Source organism: Phaethon aethereus, assembly GCF_964289735.1.
Source record: "Phaethon aethereus genome assembly, chromosome: 4".
NCBI lineage: Eukaryota > Metazoa > Chordata > Aves > Phaethontiformes > Phaethontidae > Phaethon > Phaethon aethereus.
This window is the reverse complement of record NC_138578.1, coordinates 71543876-71566544: the sequence shown is the minus strand read 5'-3', so window position 1 is coordinate 71566544 and position 22669 is coordinate 71543876. Positions and strand designations below refer to the sequence as shown.

General features: G+C 37.5%; 1 protein-coding gene across 2 annotated transcripts in view; it reads left to right on the top strand.

Moving 5' to 3' along the window:
- Positions 1-22669, top strand: part of JAKMIP1 (janus kinase and microtubule interacting protein 1) — a gene marked incomplete at its 5' end in the record, with an annotated part of 90715 nt that overhangs the window by 51315 nt on the left and 16731 nt on the right. The window contains 8 exons of one of the 2 annotated variants that reach the window (XM_081999545.1): positions 2668-2730; positions 3993-4091; positions 7097-7198; positions 10194-10247; positions 11249-11314; positions 15022-15090; positions 18415-18492; positions 20093-20296. In XM_081999545.1, coding sequence (XP_081855671.1) covers positions 2668-2730; positions 3993-4091; positions 7097-7198; positions 10194-10247; positions 11249-11314; positions 15022-15090; positions 18415-18492; positions 20093-20296 — 735 coding nt within the window. Of the gene's footprint in view, positions 1-2667; positions 2731-3992; positions 4480-7096; positions 7199-10193; positions 10248-11248; positions 11315-15021; positions 15091-18414; positions 18493-20092; positions 20297-22669 lie in introns of those variants that run through there. The other variant, XM_081999546.1, reaches the window with a different exon arrangement.

Below are 22669 nucleotides of genomic sequence, written 5' to 3'. Positions count from 1 at the left end.
CACTGAGCTGTTGGAAGAATAAATGAAACTGCAGACCTCTCAAGGATCTACTGCTGACGTTTTAGTATGTTGATGATAAAGGTGTTGTGGACAAATTGCTGTGTAATTGGAAACATTAACAAAATAGTTGGCTATTAACAGTGTAAAATGTAAGTACTGTCTATGTAAACAAGATAAGTCAACATGGATACCCATGTAAGAAATTCTGTGATTTTACTTCCAGAATGGTATGTCAAAAAGGTATGCCTGGAAATGAGAACTTAATTAGTTATTACTTTGAGATTCATAACCACATTTTCAACCTTGTACCTCTTTGTAATCCTGAGAAGGCCAACAGGGTCGTGACGAGGAGCAATATGATATTGTCTCTAGTGGGCTAGTTTGTATACTGAGCATCAGCTTTCCGTAGAAGTGGTGACAGTGTCTTCCTGGGAACTCCAGCACCTGCTCAGTTCTCCTGACCTGTTAGTTTTACATTCCACAAAATAAATGATTGTGATGATAAACTCACTTGTTTGTGCACTATGTGATTTTTTTTTTTAATTATTACTTTGTCATTTAGGTGGTCATGGTAGTGATGATGATTTAATAATTCTTGTGAGGTGTTCATTCAGAGAACCATTCCCTAAAGTTCTTTTGAAAAGGAAACAATGAATCAGAAGATCCTAGTGTATTAAACAGGAATTTTTAGTCTTACTTTGCAGCTTTAGGAAACAGAAGCAGCGAAGACCTTCACAATTTTCCTGAAGTCAAATTCAGAGCAGGAGATTAGAATCTTATTAGTAAAAATTTGTTTGATGCTTGGCTTATATGTGTAATTTCGAAGTAAGTGTCAATGATTCTTGTTAATCTCTCATGAGCTCGATCTGTCAGAATTCCCCAAGATGTAAAAAAAGACTAATAATCCATTTCTTCAAGGTACATTGAAGTGCAGGCATAAGAAACATTATATTAAGAAGAAATTCTTATAAAATATTAATAGTGGTATATAATATATCTCAAAATATTGGAGTATGTAATGTACCAGGTGGATTTTATTATTTTTTTAAATGCTCAGGTCTGTCGGTGACCTGGTGTGTATGTAAGTATAATCCCATTGAAGTTAAGATTTTCTCAGAAAGTCAAGAGGAACTAACTTCATCAAGAAAGACACAAAAGTTAATTATCAATAGGGCAAATTAATCCATTTTTTCCTACTTGTGTGAACTGGAGTAGTTGAACCTGCCTTTTACCATATGCATGCATTGGGATATGCACCCGAAGACCATGAGTGCAATTCTTTGTTCATTCCTTGCCCTTAGTAAAATGCTAGTTAAATGTTAAACTAGACATTGGCTTTTATTTTCAACATTTTTTCCATCTGTTTCAAAAATTCTTGACAAGTGTTATGCCTTTTCAGTACTTAGTATATTATTCTTAGTGTGATACTTTTAACAACATAACCCTGAAGAGCTTTTTTTACTGCATGAAAGTTAAAATGCACTTGTGTATTCTTATATATGAGTGGGAAAAGGACAAGGAACAGTAGAATATGTAAAAGTAGTGGACAGTAAGTACAAAAACTAACTTTAAACTTTTTTTTAAATGCAGATATTTTATCGTAATGTTTTAGATATTTCTGGTTGACTTTTCAAGGCGAGCTGATGGGCTGGGGTATCCAGATTTCATTAATTTCTCATGCAGCATTAATGTGCAAATACCTTGCTGACAAAAATGTATCAACCTTAATACTTTAGTAAAGACAATTAGTTTTTAAGTAAATTGTCCTTTTTATCTAGAAAATAATTTGATCGAGAGTTAATATGGCATATTAAGTGTTGGGTATTGTTTTGTTAAATTAGAGCAGCATGAGCTAAGTTATGTAAATACGGTTCTCTACAGGGAGAACAAAGTGAATTTGGCTGTCATAATTCATTAGATCTCAATGTCCAGCTGTGGCTGGCAGTGAGTTTTTGTAACTTGGGTCTTTAAAGGGATATTTGATAAGGCCTTTTGAAGCCATAGGAAACCCTAAAAGCCAAGATCGGCTTTAGAACAAGTGATCAAATGGAAATATGGTTTTCAAATAGAGTATAGAATATCTTCTATCACTTCACTTCCTCCATAGCCTTGAATTCCTTACAACAAACACTGTGTATTAGTCTGATTCTCACACTTTTAGCAGAGGGCAATTAACTGCATACCACTGAAGCTTATTCTCAGTTATTTGGGTTAATTAAACGTTTTTCTTCCCTTTCTCCATTGGAGATGCATTACCCCACTCAAAATGGGATGATTTTGCAAGAAAGTTCCCAACTCTTTGCAGTGGAAAGAAGTAGTTTTGGATTAAGCTGAGTAAATAAACATTTTTAAAATGTCATAAAAATATCATACAACCACATTGACTCACAATTGCTATATGTAAAGATTGTAAAGTATGTGCTTAGCTGGAACATATTAGGAAACAAGTGACTCATCTTCAAGAAAATAAATGAACTTTTACTTTCTCTGTAGCTTAAAATGCTACTTATCCTTGAAATATTTGTAAAAGCTCTATTTTTTTGTGTGTGACCATTTTTATACTTGAATGTACAATGATGTCTGAAATCTTGTAATTGTTGTGGTTATTCATTTGTCTTTAACAAAATGTATGTATTTTTAATATTTCAATCCTCTTCTTCCCCACAGGATTCAAAATGGGTAGAAGAAAAGCAGCTGTTAATCAGAACAAATCAGGAGTTGCTAGAGAAGGTACGTGTTCAGAATCTGGGAATATTTTCACAATTGCTGCCCTTTATTATAAAAGGAATGGCAAAAGGAAATGAATGTACTAACTACTGGAACATCAACATGAAAATTGATTGCTTTGTTTCTCTCCAGAAACAGAAATTAGGATAAAAATCTCTGATTAAAGTACCAGTATGCTTTTGTACTCTTTGGGAATGGAAGCTGCTCTTCATTGTGTAATACATGTTGTATAGCCAACAGTAGAGCCCAAGTTGGCTGATGTTTCTAGTGTCCAACAAAACACAATCTAAAGTATTAAGCGTAATGTGGAATCTTGTATTTTGTCAAACAGTTACACGAAGATGATTATTGTCCTGATCGCTAATAAAATTGCCTGCTCTCTTCAGCCTTCCATTTTTTACAGTTTTTCCACACACTAAGTAGTACTGATTGATTTAAGACTATTGTATCATTTACTGTCTAGGATACTCAGAGCTGAGCATCCTCGTTGTTCATTACTGATATTGGTGGGAAAGTTAGCTAGTACTCAGGAAGTCAAAGAATTATTTTTGTTAGTTAGTAGCTCAATATTAATATAATAGCAATAAGATAACCAAAGAAAAATTCATTACTAAAAGTAGCTACAGCTGAACTTAATTTTTTCGGACATGAATAAATTCAGACATCATGGCTGTGATAAGCGCTATAGTACATTATGCCAGACGTTACACTTCTGTTTAGTTTCATACAAATAAAAAGATTGTCCAGTTGAGCTAGACAGTAGACCAAAGCTATTAGTGGGCATAATGAATAGTTAATTTTTTCATTTCTCTTTTGTTGCTGCTAGCACCCCAAAGCGCAAATCTGGGAAATTAAAAAATAGCCATTAAATCCTCTCTATTACTATCTTTCATTTACTGTAAAGAGTACATGTCTAGTTATGCAAAGACACCGAGAACAGTCTACCCAAATGTTAATGTAATCCAGTTTCATTCACTTTGTTTTTAAAAGACAGCTTGTATTGCTTAACTTATTTAGATATAATATTCATATCACTGTTCATACTTCCAGATGACTATTCTAAAAGAGATCATTGACCATTTTCTGCTGGCAGTTCTCACAAATACTTTCTGATGTGATGTTCCTTCTTTATCTCCAAGACAAGGCCCAGCATCTAATGAGAAACTGAAATAATTAACAGTTTTGTCTAAGCCCCTGGCCTGTAATTCTGTACAGTATCTTTTCCATTGCTTACAGGGTGTTATGATGTTGTGTTTGTCTCATAGATTTACAGAATGGAACAAGAAGAGCATCAGCTGAAGAACGAGATGCAAGATGCAAAAGACCAGAATGAGCTGTTAGAATTCAGAGTGCTAGAGCTTGAAGTAAGAGATTCTCTCTGTTGCAAACTCTCAAATGGAGCAGAAATAATGTTTGAACCCAAGCTGAAATTCCTGTAAAGATTACTGATGTCTGGTGCATGTTTAAGGGAAATCACTTAGGTATCTACTTTTTAAATGTTGTATCTTGGGATAATGAAATTGATGCCACTGCCTTAATGTGTTTTGGAGAGAGTGCTCACTAATGTTTATAAAGATGTAATATAGTTAATATATATTGCATATAGTTTGTTTTTCATCTAATAAAATATTTTGTTTTGCAATATTTTGCCTTTTTTATTTGTTTCATTTCCATAACTGCTCCTTTCCTGCATGTAAAATCACTTGGTATGTATACTACAGCCTTGGTTGGCATTGTTTTAATTAACACACCTTCTTACATCTTGCATGCAGTGATCTGACACATCCATCACATCAATGTATAATTGCTTTTAATTACATTGATTTAACATTGACAACATTCATATGAAGTAAAATGATCTTAAAAGAACACGTTTTGATAGCAGCTTTGAAAGAATTTCTCTTACCTGAAATCCATTTTCTGATGCTATAAAATGATCATGGACTGGAAAACAATTGGCATCAATCAATGGAAAAAGGAAAAAAAAGCCTTCTGAGAAAGTCAGACTGGTGAAGCACAAATACAACTTCTGTATGTGCGAATAGTATGTTGCCAATAGCAAACAAATTCTATACTTTGCACAAATGAAATAACAGTGGAGTTACTTGTGAATAGCAATTTGAACGTGTAGCCTGTGATTACAGTGGAAAGCAATGGTTCTCATCACCTTGTAAATGAGGCCCATGTTGGGTTTAGTAACACTAAACTACTCGTGTGTGACGCAGAGTTGTCACACAGTTGTATTGCCTGATAACACATTGTTCGGTTTCAAAGATCATCAGCAATCTTAACAGCATTTAGAATAAACTCTCCAAGAAACCTCTCATTGTCACTCCGCCATAATTTTCATCACCCAGTACGTTTCACCAAAAATCTTGGCATGCGTAACTTCTCCGATAAGGATGAAAATGTCATGTCTTCCTGTTATGTGGACTTTCTGCTTTTTGTCTTTGACATTTCTTAATCTTTTTTTAATCCTTTACTTTATCAACTGAATGTTTTGATGTCATAGCCCATTATATTCAAAATTATGAATTTAGGTTATTAGTATTACAGTAGATGTTCAGGAAAATAAAAATGTTTTCTAATATGTATCTTTATCTTTTATTAAGCAACCGTAAAGTAAAATACTGAACAATTCAGCATTTTAATTGGCAGTTACACTAGAAACTGCTTCCTAAGGCGTTAAGTGTTCTTAGAAGTATAACAATCCTAAAAATTTTCTTAGGAAGAGAAAAAAAAAAAATGCTTCCATCCATTGTTCATGAATGTCTTTTCACGTGGAAGAATCACGTGAAAAATAGCCTATTGTGATGTGTCGAGTTTTGTCATGTGCCAAATCTTTAAGGACTTGTCTCCAAGAATAACAATGGAAGTGTTTTTGCATGATTGCAAGAGAAGGGTTTTTTTCCTTAGTAGGCAGGCATGTAGACACAAATGTGACTGACAGTGTGAATGCTTTAGTAGAATCATTAATGCTTCTGGTAATCATGACAGTATTTTTTTGAGAGCAATTCAATTATTTCAGAAAAAAATGAGGCTACAGTAGAAAACGCAACCATTTGTCTATGATTTAATGCACACAAATTCAGGTGAGTTTAATGCAATAAAATAATTTTTTAAAAAATCTAAAATGGTAACTGAATTTGGTCAAGAATTAAGCTTCTGGATTTGGTTTACAACAGCTAGGTCATTTAAGCCCAGTTCAATATTAGACTGTTAATACAAAAATTATTTAAAATAGAGCCTATGAGGGGGAAAAATATATAGAGTACACAGTTTTGTCTCTCTACATTGTAGTTTCAAATTAGGTTTAAACTGGTTAATGGACAAGATCTCCATGCTTTGTAACTTGCTGAAGTGAAATGATGCCGCCTGCTTGCCACATCAATTAAAGAACCTAATTTTGTAATTTAGGAAATTGGGCAATGCATGGGTGGTCGTAGGAACTAAAATATTTGCAGTAGCTCTCTCTCATTCTGTCAGAAACTGAAGCTCTTCTTGCAAGTGCTTCCTCTTGTAATACGGAGAGGAAATCTGATTTTCTTCACTCATATTCTGATGGCCATGGAGAATTCAGAGTTAGACCCAGTGCCTCGGATGCCCTTCAATCCAGTCATTTTCATAAGCAAGTTAAAATCTAATTTAAGTATGTCTGCCTTCTGAAGAAGTAACAGATTGGTATTTTGAAGAAACACATTAAATCAAGTAGATGGGCTCTATTCATTTTACAAATACTATAATTTTAGACAAATGGGAATTTATACTTTTTAGTTTTGGCACAAAGAACATCGTAAACGTAGAGTAGGTCCTGCCTTTCAACATATTTTGTCATCCTGGGTTGTGCAGTGAATAGGACTGGGGATTTTCACATGCTCTAATAGAAAGGTTAACCGTAGAATAAACAGGGAGCAGATACACAGCTTTAATTTTATTGAGAAAATCTTCAGTGATAATACTATTTCATGACAGAGTTTAATTTTTTTGTGCAGTTTCTTCTTCCTAAATTGTTCTTTGTTCCTTGAAAGGAAGCAATAGTTAAATAAGGTTGTAACCAACATAAAAACTGCGTAGTTTTTTAGGGCTCCAGTCAGTTATTTGGCCAGCGTGCAAGGGTTCCTGCATCTGAGGAATGTCAGTTAACTTGGCAGAAACTGTGTGTGCATGGAATCGGCTGGAAGCTAACGCCATTTTTGTGCTTGGCTAAACCCAAAATCCTTCAAATATGGTGGGAGTAGGAGGAAATACTGTGTATTTGGAATGTGAACAGGAATCTGCCTTTTTAATGTACAAATATGTTTTGTAAAGGTGGGAAATAAATATTTACAAATAATCACAAGTGTTGTTTTTAAACAAAATCTTTCCTCAGGAGAGAGAACGAAGGTCGCCGGCATTTAATCTTCATATAACCACCTTCCCTGAAAACAATGGAAGTGCACTTCAACTGTTCTGTCAGCAGGAAGGAATAAAGGTATATGTAGAGCGTTGGTAACAGTTGGATGGTCAGGAACTTTTTTTGAATGACCAACCCAATATCCAAACAAATGGTTTGCCGTCTTGCTGTAGGGAAGAAAATCTGAAAAAATCAATACAATAAGAAAGGATATTTTTAACTAGGGAAAGGGTTTCGTAAGAGTATGATCTCATAGTCTGTCAGGAGTTATCACTGAAAATGAAGGTTGGTCAATCAAAATAATTTACATTTCATCTAGGGTGCTGCTCTAGAAACATTGCAGAGAAGACTGGATGTTGATGTGATTCATTGTTAGGCTTGCTGCTGTACTTTGTCCTTGATATTAAATGTTTTCATCCAAGGTGAGAAATATGATATTCCCCTGTTATTTTACACTCAGTTTACTGAAGTGCCTATGCATTTTGTTCTTTGAATTAGTATGTGTAAGTTACTTGCCTAGGCCAGCGCCTTGAGTCATGAGGTGCCTGATCTCATTCAAATAGGTGGGACTCCGTCTATCATTTTAGATGAAGCACAGGATAACCATTGGGATCTCACTTGGTTAGCTTCTGCTATGAGGAAGCAAGAATGACTCTTTTCACTTCTGCTCTCCCTTGAATAGGCTGGCTGTACAAATTGATTGGCATGCTGGTTCACTTAAGGCTGAATTCAGACTTGCTTTGTTAGTAATGTTGCACAACCGGCCAGGGTAACTTTTCTATGAGTAACTGAAGAAGAATATCTCTCCGCGTTTTACTCCATGGCACTCACTAGTAATTTATGCTTCTAATTGTGTTTACAAGTCCTCTTACAGAAAGCTGGTTTCTATTCAGTGCCTTAATAAGCACAATACTGTCTGTAGTGGAAATAAACTGAAATTGCCGGCTGCATATTGTTAGGGAGCTGAATAGTCTAAAAGAAAAAAAAGTTAAAACCCAATTCTTACCTGCAGGGTAGCTGGGTAGTCATTTCCCAAACCACACCAAGAGTCATCAGTTAGCGTATTACCTTTCACATAGAGCCTCCATGGGATGCCAGACCTGCCTTTTAGCTTATCTGTTATTCTAATTTGCATGGTGGCTGTAGCTGGTACAGCTTACCAGGATCTAGAATTCATATTTTTTCCATTGTCTTCTGTTGCCTTCCTAAACAGAGGTATTTTTTTTAATCTGCCTTTCAGTTCGGTTACGTGGAAGCAGGGGCAGGCACCTGGCATACTGAAATTGTTGACTTTTTGTATGTTTTCAGTTTTTTATGGCTTTCAAAATTGTTAGCCATCAGTAGCAAATTAGATTCTAGAACGATGCAAAATCTGATTTGGTTTCTAAATCTTCCTATATGCTTCATCATGGAAATAAGTGAGTTAGAATGAGTATTTGTGGCTCAGTATGTGCAAGAACTTGCATGCCTTACTGAATTCCATTCTTCACTAGTGTAACTGATCAGCTAAAGGTGTTTCCATTCAACATTGTCAATGCTGATCGTAATCAATAGTTTTGTTTCTAACACCGATCCAAACACAAGTGTGTATTAAGCTTTGCACCATTCTCAAATTATCGATGTGCCGTGTTTAATAGCTAATGTAACATTTGGAGACGCTGCTGAAGTTTATAGGGAGAGAGGGAAGAGAGGGAGGAAGAGTCTGTCTTCTCAGGATAGACTAAATTGAACACAACACATTATTCCTTTTCTGGAGCCAGGATGGATTAATTTGTAGATCCTCTCCGCATCTGTGTCTGGTCTTCAGGAAATCTGTCATTTCTTATTAAGCCTTCCTCACTGGAGTCTGTTAGGTGCAGAATCATGAGCAAATGTAATCTGATGTAGTTACATAATTTGCAAGCGTAGCTAATTTAACTTTAAAAATTTTTAAAGATTGATCATCCTGACTACTACTATAATGCAGCTGCACAACACATAGATGCAAACAGCACGTTTCATGCTGTAAGGAATTAAACTAGTGAGCCAAGACACAGCCCTGTGAAATGTTGGCCTCTTGTAAGAAGTGCTGAACATGAGAAGAAGTTGAGGGTGCCAGCATTTGACAAGGCTTTGTGCACGTGTATTAAGTATTCCAGACTAACATGAACTGGTCTTTGCCCATGCTTTCAAGCCTTCCTACCTTCAGATAGCATGGCCACATACAAGCTGTCGATGGGAATGATCCCTGGTCCAAATTAACTTGCGGACCATACTTGGGATTGTTCAGGAGAATGTGATTAGCGCAGGTTAAACAGTCCCATGAACCTTTCCAACAACTTTTTAAAGTAAAAAATAAAGTTCTGGGGCCTAGGAATTGTCCCTGGCACTGTGTAAAATACAGACATTGTGTGAATTTATTCCTCTCTTGTTTTGTATGAGGAGTGTTTTTCTTGATTTCAGTGACTGGGCCTTAATAAGGGAGGAGGGGGGGGGTCACTGCTTTTTGTGGCTCTGGGGGCTGACTGGCAGAGAAATGTGGTTTCTGCTCACACAGGTTGTGGACTGATAGTGTTTTGAGGAGCATGTTCAGCCCACTGTTCATATTCCCTTCTTCTACTCTAAAGCTGATTTGAAACTTCACTTTTTTTTTATTTTCTCTGTTAAACAAAAAAACCACCCTTCAAAACTTCTTCACAATTATTTTGTTCATGCGCTCTGTCATCTTAACTTCTGTAGCCTGACATGCTTAATGCTCCACTCCAAATAGACTGAAAAAAACAGTCCTTTAAGCCTGTTTATCAGTTTTGATCTTTCATCTGCATACATCAGCAGAGTGGTAAACGTGAATTATGCAGCAACATTTTGCCCTCATACACAGACATCCAGGTTGCTTTGCAACCTGCTGACATTTGGTTTTGTCTCTGAAAATTTCAGTAACGCTTTTGTAATTGTGATGCAAAATTAATGTTTCACTTATTTATATTTCAAGTCTTTTTGCATGCAGAATTGAATAAAGGATATAAAATATAGCATATAAAAACTTCTTCTAACCACTGTGTAAAAAAAAATAAGTGTTGAACATCTTTTTCAGGACGTGAATATATCTGAACTTATGAAGAAGCTAGATATTCTTGGAGATAATGGGGTAACAATTTTTAAATTTCAAATATGCCTCTAGCTTTATGGTTATTTCAAAGCATTTTTTTTCCCCACAGCAGTAAATAACATACAAGAAAATGCATAGAGTGATTCTTATATACCTATATTTGTATGAACGATATGAATGGTTAGCTACTACTTTAACAAACTTGAAACAAAACCTTTCAGTTAAACTGATGCTAGTGAAAAGCGTATTTTATCAAGATAGGACTGGATCTTGGCTGAATGACATGGGAAAAAGGCACTGTAGTAGGCAGAGGGAAAAGACATAAAACAGGCTAGGGGAGAAAAATAAGGAAGTCAAAGCCAGACCAAGTTATTAATGAATTTTTTCTCTTGAGTAGTAATAGTAGCACCTGTGAAGGATGCCTCTGCCAGGAGTGGATTTGCTGGGAAGAATGGCAAGGATTACTAGTTGGCTTTCTTCCCCTGTATTGCCAAATACAGTAGAAAGTCTTGGTCATGCGGTTTGGGCACAAACATCCATGGAGCTGGGTCCACCTTAAAGGTAGCTTTAACAGACTGAGGCTTTTATAATACTAGTTTTAGGGTCTAGATGTACTTTTTATGTTGAAAGTTCTGTGGAGGTTCCTAAGGTACTTGCTCGTTCTTTGCATTGTTTTTGTAATGTTTGTAATGGCATGAGGGGGAGATTCACTTGCTGCAGGGCTATAGTCCAGTGAACTGGCATTTTTCTGGCTAGAAAAAAAAAAAGAAATTTCAAAATCACTGACAGAAACCACTTAATTTTCATTGAGTGATGAACTGTTGCAAAAGTTTTGTGGGAGTGGTGTACTGAAATAGAGTGGAAACTAAGTACCCTTTGTTTAGCTTTTAATACTTTCAGTCATGGGATCCTTTCTGGTCATGTTTATAAAATGCTGAATGTTATAGCTAATTTATTCTTTAAAGTACAGTTAACATTTATCACTTGGGTTGAAGGATGGATTTCCAACACAATTTAAAATGCATCTTTTTGTATTTTAGAATTTGAGAAATGAAGAACAGGTTGCAATAATCCAAGCTGGGACTGTGCTTTCCCTCTGTGAAAAGGTAGAATTCAGTAAAGGTTTTTCTCTGCCTGAAGACTGACCATGTCTTGTAAGATATCACATAACTTTGCCAGGGAAGCATGGCTTTTCTGTTAAAGTTGTCTGCATTGGAGCATGTATTCATCCTTCCATGACTTTGTTGGGATTGCGATGTCTTGAGGTAAAATCAAACTTACAAAATAAACCCAATTGAAAAATAAAAACAAATTTTGGAGATACTCCCTTAGAATAAAGTAGTAAAAAGCCACTTAACAAAAGAGACTTCATTGTCAGAAGTGCCAATGCCCTCAGCTCTCTGGGAAGAGGGTGCTCGGAAGTCCTCTAAGTCGTACCACCATGGTCCATTTTGGACCCATTTCTATGTATGACTGAAAAAGCTCTGAGTGGTCCATGGTCCTTTCCTCCATAAATTACTGGGCATAGATAGTGAAAAAGTAGTTTGTGCAAAATGGGTAATCAGACAGGTCACTCAGTTCTGCATGGCTAGTTCCTTACTCTTCCAGTTACAGAGAGAATATAATCTGTATATGAATAATGATGACGTTTAGAACTAAGAAACATTTTCTCTGATGAAGCTTTGTCCATCCCTTGCATAGGTTTCTATTAAATCTTTAAAATTAAAATTTGATCATTTTGCAATAATTATTTTAATTGGTATAATTTTCATAATCTACATATCTAAATATCTTGATGTAGAGAATCTACATTAGGTAATTTAATAATAATTTTTTAAAGTGAGTAATTGCTATAAGGAAAATAAAAATTAGGAAAAGTGCTATAACCCTTATGCCTTTCATTGCATTATAGCATTAGAAAGAGGATGTGATCATAGCCCTTTGCATCCAATAAGGAAAGTGGAAAAACCCCAGTACACAAGGCTAAGATAGAGAGCAAAACTGGCCAAACTTTAGGGAATGGATTGGGTTATTATTGCTCAATAAATCAAGTGCTTGTGCAGAAAATGCCACTGGAATTAGTGAATGTGTTTAATTTGTATCAGAGTGGTGCAGAATAGAACATACACTTTGTTATCTATAAATTATTTCCATTAGCAACTGATCACAGCAATAAGGGATTGGAAGTTCTGTCAACTGAAATAATTCCTTAAATTAATAGAAACATGCAATTACAATGGATACTTTATTTATGTATTTATTTATGCTAAAGTTGGTCTATAATTTGATTTCACTTTTTTTTAAAACAAAATTTCTGCTAGTTCCTAGTTTGCCTTAATGGATTTATTTTTTGTGTGTGGTCTTATCATATAATCTGGTTATTACAGAAATTGAACACTCCATCAGAAAGATTAAGATTTTAGTTTTATCTTCTATAGGTAAATAGACTGGATTTAAAGACTGAGATGAGAATAGTTGATGTTATCTACGGAGTCTCTCCATTTTATGTCATTTTAGTGAAGTGCCTCATAGCAAACTAGTAAGTACAAGCTGATAGCAAATTGAATCAAGAGGGTACTCTGAGAAGCATGAAACCTCTCTTGTTCATGGTGCACATTTGAGGTGCAGGCTAATCAAGTGACTCTGATTTTCTCCATAACAAAAGGAGGAAAAAAAATCTTTGGACTCATCTCCAAAGTTTACTAAGACAAAGAATAACAGAAAATAGTCTTATGCTGTCCTTAACAAAATGAACATGATACCACGGTTCATAATACTGTGTTTTATAGCACAGACAAAATCAGATAAAATCAGATAAGTAAAACTGGATGATTGTTTTAACATAAATCCTATTGGGTGCATATACTGAATTTAAATTAAAGGAAATGTAAAGCAACTCCCTTCTCCAGTGTAACGTATCCACCTCAGATGTCCCTCTAGCTAAGGGCCAGATAGCTTCTCATGTGCATTCCTATAGTTTCTTAATTACAAGAAACTATGATACATAATCATCTCATAACGGGATCTTTTGGTAGAGAAATAGTACTACAGACATAGATACTGTGCTGGTTATATTCACATGTGCCAGTTAATCACACTCAGTGTTTATTTAGATCACATCTATTATACTCAGCCACTAGAAGTCATCTTTTGGAAATCAGGCTGCCAGACAAGGAAAGATTCTGGGTTCTGCTGGCACAATTCCAGAAACTTATTTGGAATCGTACAACGGATTGAGAGTCCTAAATACATGCTTGTCTCTTCTGTGCCTCTTGGTTCCAGAAAGGCTTACAGGCATGGGAAGATCAGAATCAACATTTAGTTTGGTATGTCATTCATACCTTAAAAAAAATTACACCTCTAATTTTTGCAAATAAACCTTTACTTGCAAATATTGAGGGTAGCTGTGGGAGGTGTTGAGGACTTCCCTTTTCTATTGATTTCAGGTGTTCAGAATGCTCACTGTCTTGCCGAATCCTTTGTCAGCAGTGAGGTTTTCCTTAGGAACATCTCCAGTCTGTCACCTTCAAAATAAAGAAAACAAAGATGATGAGAATAGAATGACTGTGGAATACGGTGTTCCTGTTTGCTTTTTTCAGCTCTGTACCAAGCTAAACCTGCGAAGTAGATAAAATAAGTTTCCATTTTTATCCACCAGTCTCTTAAATAATGGAAGGTCCAACAGGAAGGATTAATGAATTCACATTTTGCTTATTTGTAAACTTATGTTTGCAGATTTCCTATCTAAATCTGTGGAGAAAAATGGGTATGTTATTAATACCTTTGCATCTGAGCCCCAGTGAACTCACCAAAACCCTAAATTTAAAAAGTCGATGTGTAATGCTTACCAAAAGAATTAAAGTAAATGAGTAGTCTAGTGTTAGCAAGCAAAGCATTTGAGGAAAGTGATAATTATCGGTGTCAAAGCTACAGCTGGTCTTAATGGGAGCTGATGCTGCAAAAAGAAGTATTAGTCTAAACTATACTGTCTGTAAGCTAGTTATTGATCCTTATTGTAGACCAGTAAAGAAATGAGATGAAATAAAACAATTCAGAACTGAGCGTTCCCATCAATTCCAATACATTTAAATACTGAATATTAATGTAATCCTTGTGACAGTCAGTAATTAAGCAAGAACCTTCTATCCATGCATTTAGCTATTACAATATGTAATTTTACCTTTGAAGTGCAATGGCCATTCTTCTTAATTCTGATTGTTTCGTTTATCACAAAGGATAAAAAATTGGTAAGGGATTCATGGTAGCAACCGCGTGAACTTCCATCTGTCTGTCTGTGTTATTGTTCCCTCTACATGACCGATGTTTTAGAAGTGAGCCTCTTCCCGCAAAGGTGCGGCAAACTGTGCGAAATAGAGAATCGAGTTTGCCACCTTGTCCTTTGTTTAAATTGACATCCGGAAAAAAGCAGGACTGGTGCCCTGAAATCATATGGTGGTTTTGCCAATCAGGCCAGCAAGCATGGGGTACATCAAGTCGGAAACAATCAGGTTAATTTTGCATTCTTCACCCAAGTCTATTTTGTATCTTGAAGTTTACAGGGGGGAAAACCCCTTAATTTATTGCAGGAAAACAGCCTCCACTTGTTAATCTTTAGTATGAGTTTCCGTAGTCCTCCATTCTGCCTGTTTTCACAACCTGTTTATTCATGTGTAAGTTCAAAGTCAATAGATGGTAAGGGGGGAGCATATGCCTGGGAGTGTTGCCAACAAACTTGCAAAATGTTTGGTGCAAATTTTTTGAAAGCTCTGTTTTTTTAATTTTTTATTTTCCCCACACTGCTATGTTTGTGTAGTGGTTAAAACAGATAGAGGGGACAGAAGCTGCACTGACACAGAAGATGTTAGATCTGGAGAATGAAAAGGTAAGGAACAATAACTAAAAATAGAATTCATTTAGGTAAACTCATCTCAAGGGAATGTGTATAAACTTCATCACAGGTTGATTTGCTGCCTTTCTCTATGTAACAGAGATTTCTTCATGGTAAAATAGGCAAGAGGTTTCTAGAACAATTTATTACTTGTATGCCTTGGGGTGGGAGGGAACTGTCAAAGCTATAGAGAACAAAAATAGCAAAGTATATACAAATTAGGACATGAAGGCATAACTTTACAGAGCATATTAATCAAACACTGTGAAATTGTCCTTGTGCTTTGTGTATTAATTTGTCTGGCAACAGCATCATCTTTTTAATCTTGGGGTCACGTTAGTAGAATTGTCAAGGATGTTCCTGTGCTCTCTGATACTCAGCTTCTGGACAAGTTGTAAAGACCTCTTACTCCAGATGACCTTTCTTTCCCCAAGGTCTTCGTACTTAAAGACAGAATGTTTTCTCAAAAGCTTTTCTGTCTTGCATAACAAAGTCAGTGCTATACAGACCTTTTTTTCTATATGTTGAACAAAGGATTTTGGAATGAAAATTTGGTTTAATTGCTTTACCATGCATGCTGTGCTTCTCATCTTCAAATGGCATTACAAAAACTGATTAATCCTCGCCACACCTTTTACAGGTAGATAAGTAATCAGCATTACATTCCTCTTAAAGAATGGGAAACTGAGACAGGGAGGTTAAGTGATTTGCCCAGGGCCACTGAAGAAGTGTATATTTGGGCCACAATTGAAAAAAGAAGTGCTCAGACTGTGTTCTCTGTTGAGTGTAGCCCATCATACTGGTTGTACTTTAACATAGGTATGATCCTTTCCACATCTAGTATTTCTTTAACTGTTGTTACGGAAAAATGCAAAGGTTTTGGAGAGGGAAAGTGTCCACAAATACTAGATTCTTTTATAAAAGGAATTGGAAAACAATAGTTTCTCTCTAACTTGGTTTATTACCTTTCCACTTACTATCTGTGATGTTTTCAAGTCTTACTCCAGAGAGCCCTGTGTCTGTTTGTTTACCATAGCAATCTGAGAGTCTGCATTGCCAGCGACTGACTCAATTGTGAAATGAGTTCAGAAATAATATTCTAGCGTGACATTTTCAGAAGGGCTGAACACTGATTTAATTGTCCTTGGAATCCATGTTAAGAGTTTGAGATCCTATTCTTGTCTCCTTCCCTCTTGCTTTTTGTGTAGCTTTTGGAGAAGCAGCGTGATCAGGGCAGCTGCATTGCTATTCTCGGATCTGTTGGTAGCTCTGACCCTCTCTATAGTCTTGGGCAAGTTAGTGTAATTATCTGGTATTCAGACACTTGTAAGCACGTCCTTTACCATGCGTTATGCGGTGCACGGTGGCATTGCATCTTCTACAAACAGCCACATAGCGGTTGCTGTAATCCACGTAAGAAAATAATGCCACCTGCATAGTCAACGTGGGATTCAGCTGCTTAAACATGTTGTCTAATGCCATAGTACATTCTTCAGAGCTCTGGAGATGTCCATAAGGGGCTGAGAAATACAGGACCTGTTGGAGACCTCTGCCCTTCTGGACCAGCAGATGAATACACTAAAATGGCTATAATAGCGACATTACATCTGTGGGTAACTGAATTCCAGCCCCAAGACCAAAGTCTGACTCGACTTAAACTCTTGTTCTACTTTCAATATTAATTCATAGGTAATTAAAGGAACTCCAAGTTTACAAAAAACCTGAATAATAGATATTGTAGTTCTTATACAGAAAACAATAGGAACTTCTTCCTCTGAGTCCTCTCGTATTGGCCGTGTATGTTTCTGCTGTCACCAGTTATGAGTTGTTCTTAACAAGTGGGAGGTTGTCTGTAGTCATTTTATGCTCTGAGCCCCTCCCAAGCATTAATTTCCTAATCAGAATGGATTTCTTTTAAACCAGATGTTTGGAGTGAGAATTCATCATCATGGTTCATGCTTAGGCAAATTATATGCCAGTGCTACACTGACAGCTGACATAAAAACTGTTGGAAGCCCACATATATGTCTGAAGGCAAAATTTGGCCAAATAAGTGGCTTTGGGGCAATCCCATATCCAATAAAACTAACCAGACCAGCAACATTTGATTTTTTTATGCTGTTAATAAAAGCTACAATCATCTGAAGAACCCTATGTATTTAATTTGGCATTTATTCTCTATGTTGGGAAATGCAAGAGTTTTTCATTCTTTTTTCTGTTCAACGTATTAAGTTCAGCATATTATATGGTATTCAACGTACTAATTAACATATGAATTAACATATTAATTAAACATAACATATTCTATTCAACATATTAAATTAAAAAAGGGCTTCTCTGTGTTCTGGGCTACTACTAATTTTTTTTGAGCATGAAAACCTGTCTTGAAAGAAAAATTAATTAAAATAAAGTAACTATTTTATGTTCTACTTGCCATTAGAGTATTTTGGATGATAGCACGTTTTGCGAGAGCACTGTCACCAGTCAGGTCTCACTTGCCTATTAGACAACCATTCAAATGTCCACAGCTTCCTTCTAACATCATGCTTTTGGATATTGAGTGCCACTGAAAGCCCAGCCTGTGTTATATAATATATGTGTGTGTATACGGACATATGTGAAAGTTGATGAGTTTGGTTTTAAAAACAAAAGCAAAAAAACCCCTGTAAATCCTAGGTACGTTGGAAACTTCTTCAGCTTTTCAGCTAAAGTCACTTAACCTCTCTGGGCATCACTTCACCCGTTTCAAATTGGCTTCCTACCTTTACAAGTTGAGAACTGAGCTTTTACTCCTGCTTCGCTAATGCATGGGGCAATGTCGCTGCAGCACCCAGGCAGGGCGCTGCGCATCCTCGCTTCCCGCCTGGAAGGACGGGCTCCGCAGCACAGGTTATGGTTTCCTCATGATTTCCTGAAGGGTGCCCATGGATTTTCTCAGAGAAGCGGGGAAGGGCGCTCGCCGGCGTTCCTCCCGCTCCTCCCTGGGCCTGCCCTGTGCAAGGAAGGACTGTTGGACCACGTGCACGCGTGTTCCCATTCGCCTTTCAGCCTTTCTGCGCGCTTCTGTCGGGTCCGGGCAGGCTTGTACGCTGGTGTAGAGGTCTATGCTCTGTAGGTATAACTCGTTAATATGATACAAGTGTTTTAAGTGCTAATAATGTAAATTTGATATTCCAGATATCCTTAGGATGAATGTGGTCATTGGCTGTAGATTTTCTTTGCTTTCAAGTGGAAAGCTCACATAAAAATGATGGCATTTATGATTCTTCATGAATTAGGATAAAGAACAAACACTCCCTTGTTTTTATTATTGCTCAGGACCTGTTCAGTAAACAGAAGGGTTATTTAGAGGAAGAACTCGACTACAGGAAGCAAGCTCTGGACCAGGCATACATGGTAGGAAAAGATCAGTCATTAAATTTTCATGTTTGAATAAATTTGATAAAATACAGGGTGGTTATTTTTTCTTTTAATTATAAATAGGGATCTTTTTAAATTCATTTATTTTTCTGCCAGACTAGGAAATCAAATACTACTTAAATGGAGACTTAGGAAATGGATTATAATATTTAGAAGTGTAATGGTTTTGCATTGCATTTTTTATTTATATTCTAAAATTTGTGAACATCTTGTTAATACATCTGGAATGGGAAGAGTTGGTCTATGTGTGCACAAAATCATCACTGGTAAAATACGCAAGAAATTACTCTAGAACTTTTCCAATTTTATTTTTTTCTAAGCATTTGTAAATATTACTGCTGTTAACCTATCCCAAGTTGGGAGTGCCTGTTCTTCCTATGCGATTCCTTCCTGCGCTGTCCTATCCAACCGTACCTTTCCTACTTTTCAAAAGAGAAGCTGCAACCTTGCCCTTCTCTCAGACTAAGCAACAACTAGGAATTATCGTGGAACTGGTAAAACTGCACACCCAACTTTTTTAACAGTGAGACTTTAGGGAATCAAAATATAATGGTCTGAAGAATTATTTATACATTGTAGGTATGTCTTGTGGGGCAAATGTGTTCAGAAAAGAAGCAAGGTCTAGTGCTCAGAGCAGATAACAGAGATAAAAGCAAGCAGGCTCTATTTCTAGCACTGTGACCTTGGGCAAGCCATTTAACCTCTCTGTTTATGCATCACTAATGCAGCTGTTTGTGCATCACTAATATGGATAGAATTACCTACCTCACAAAGGTGTTATGAGGGCTAAAGGGATGTTGTCAGATGCTCTTGATACAAATACTGTCAGTCTGGGTGCTGGTTTTTAATATGATCATACTAACCCCAGTAATCAGGGAAACATTGCCATGACTCCTTTCGTTCTGTACTGTTGGGAGTACAGTTCTCCACGCAAATGTGAAGTTCTCCTGTGCTCTCTGCTTTGCAAAGTACTGCAGTTTTGGTCAGTGCATGAGAATCTGATTAGGAATCTGGCAAACGGCAAGAGACTGATGAGGGATTAGTGTATGCAAGCGTTCCTCTCTTCATTGCTTACGGCAGCTTGGAACTAAGCCAGTGACGTAGACTTTGGGCAATGGGTGGCAAGGACAGTAGGGCCAGAGGGAGGGAGACAGTAAGATTTCTGTTGCTCACAGTTCTCCCTGTAGACTTTTTCTGTTGCAGGATTGCTTAACCATTCAGTTGAAGGGAATCTGTTAGATTGCATTAATTTTGTAACGTTCAGCATCAGGAGTTGGGGTTTTATCAGGTATTGAACACAGACCTATCATCTCGGTCTTTCTTAAATAGAAGAAATCCATCATTTACTAGGATGGGAAGCATCGTCTGGGTGTAAATCAGTGCCAGGAGGCTATGTGTACTCTGTGTGGAATGCTCCTCACTGCTCACGACTGCCGCTTTCTGTCTACCTGTCTGTGTCCATCCTTCCCTCTTGCCGAAGGCTTTGCTTGCTAGCCTTCTCCTCTAGCTGTTGGTGGGTTGTTTGCTTGCTGGACTCAAATGGCAGCCTGTCTGTATGTGATTTGGGTTGCATTAGAAAATCCAGGAGCTGGAAGCCACGCTGTATAATGCCCTGCAGCAGGATCCGGGAAGGCGGGCAAGCGAGTCGCTGACCGAAGCCCAGAGGGAGGATTTGCGAGCTGCGGTGGAGAAGGTGCGGCGGCAGATCCTGAGGCAGAGCCGTGAGTTTGACAGCCAGATCTTGCACGAGCGAATGGAGCTGCTGCAGCAGGCACAGCAGGTAACTCCCCTTCTCTCCCCGCCCTTGTTGGTGTTACCTCTGTGGTTGCCACCACTGCCCGTACAGCAGCATCGCTTCACCCTCACCTCGTTGAGTTACGCTTAGTCTATTCTTTGTATTGCTCCCATGCCGAGGAGATGAGCGGTGTTGGACCCGGTTGTGCTGGGCATGGCACACACACAAAACGAGTCACTGTCTCACTACAAGGTCTTGTTGCACAATCTGTTCCGTGCGTACCACCACACAGTCTGCCACAGGACTCCAAGGGGAGCTTGTTGCAAGCCTAAATTAGAAAAAGCTGGAATGGAAGGTTGTAATAGTGTATTACTATGAAAAGTGGAAAGGCAGAAGCAGTAGCTTACAGGAATCGATTTTTTTTTCCGCCCTTCTATTTATTTTAGCTATTCATGAAATCTTTTAAAACTAAAAAAAAAAAAAAAAAGAGTAAGTCATAAGAATTCTTTTACGAGGCGATTTTCAGTGCCTTTAAATTAGTTCAGAAAAGCCTTGTCTGTCTAAGCCACTTCCTTAAGGACAAATACTGACAAATTGAATTCAGGCAAGTTCCTGGCACGTGTGGTAATTATTTTCTGAAGAATCATTTGGCAGGATTGCTAGTTTTCCTGTGCAAATATTCAGGGAAAGAAGAGACCTGCATGTCTCAGGGTGTTAATTATTCCAGCAGGAATAATTGTTCCTAAGGATTTTGGTTCCTCTTTATAGTAACCTCTGAAAGATGCAGCCAGATGTCTTAGACCTTGAGGACTGTCCTCCAGTTGCTCTAGCTACTTGCTGTGCAAAGCTGGAATCATGGATTGTAAGTGCCAAACTCTGCTTTATGCAGATGTGTTTAGGATGTTGGTTTTATCTCAGGTGCTGGTTACTGGGGCAAGCACTGCATTTGGTTTAGTTCAAGCCTCTTTCTGTTCAGGTTGGCTTTGTAGATGAATATAGACCACAGTTAATGTAATGTACTGACCTGGCACTGCTGTCTTCATCTCCTGTCATCCTGCAGTGATGCGAAATGCTTATGGTGCCAGTGTTAGAACTGAGCTCCCACTTCTTAGCAGTCTCCTGTCTCTTACTCTGTCACTGTGTTCCCCTGGTTTGGAATATGTAACACTGAGATCAGGAGATGAATTTTTTTAATAGGTGTCAGATCAGCGATGGTGTACAGAAAGCTGGAGAAGGTTTTCCCCAGCTGGAGCTAAGTGTCAGAGCGAGCGAGCGAGCACAGTAAATATATGAAATTTGGTAAATAAGGATGGAGCCGGAAGTTATTAGCTTAATGTTGTTAGTGTAGCTGAAAACTAGTGAGAATGTTTGGGTGGTTTTGCCAGTCTCTTAGTCCAGTTCCCTAGCCAGATAGCAGGGGTTTAATTTGGACTATGTTCCGTTCGGTCCCATGGACTGCTCACTATCAGTCAGAGCACTTTAGGTGCACATCTGGAGCACATCTTCAGTTGAGTCCAGTTCGTGTATTCACAGATTGTTCCACAGCATAAAGTTAAATATGATGAATGTGGAAGAAAACGTCGCTCCTGCTCTGAGCAAAAACGCTAGCCTAAACGTAGCCTCGTTACCCATGGATATTTATGTACCTGTCTCCAGATCCATTTTATACTGTGTCATTAGAGTTTCATGTTGCGACCATCTCATTAGACATGCTAGTATTACAGCCCTGAAGGACATATTAAACTGAATTCCACTGCTTAATAAGGAGCTAAGTATTTTAGTCATCTATTTTTAAAACCCCGTAGTAGACATTAAAAACAAAGGCAAAAATGGTAGTTAATTTGCCTGGGGTATGGGAGATTAACAGATTAGATTTGAAATCCTTTGCTCAGTTTCTTCTTCTCAGTTATTTTCTTCTTGAAGGTTGTATTTGTGGGTCCTTATGGGACCAGTGGTCAACACTGATATCCTAGTAGTTGTATGCAAAAGTCCACGGCTTAAAAGCAGACGAACCAACCTCCCAGCATGGATTGGTAGTGTCACAGAGCTCATTTCCATAAGATTACATTCATCTGCACCAGCAGTTGACAGCAGCTGAAATGCTTCAAAAATGAGAGCATACCTGTGTTGGCAGAGTCCTAAGGTAAGGGTGAAGCTGCTCTAAGTATAGTACGTCCCTAGATGCTACATTAGATGAATCCCCTCTTTTCTTTTGCTGACATGGCAGCATTCGCAAGCGCCCATTACACTTTATTCTGGCAAAACTGATGTCTGGGTCTGATTGTATTTGTACAGTCTGAAGTGCCTTTAGAGTATGCACTGTCTTACTCTGCTGAAGTGGAGGTTAGGGAGAATGGTAAGACAGCGTGATGGACCTGCAAGACTTAATACAAAGTGGATGCATTTTGTTGCAAATGC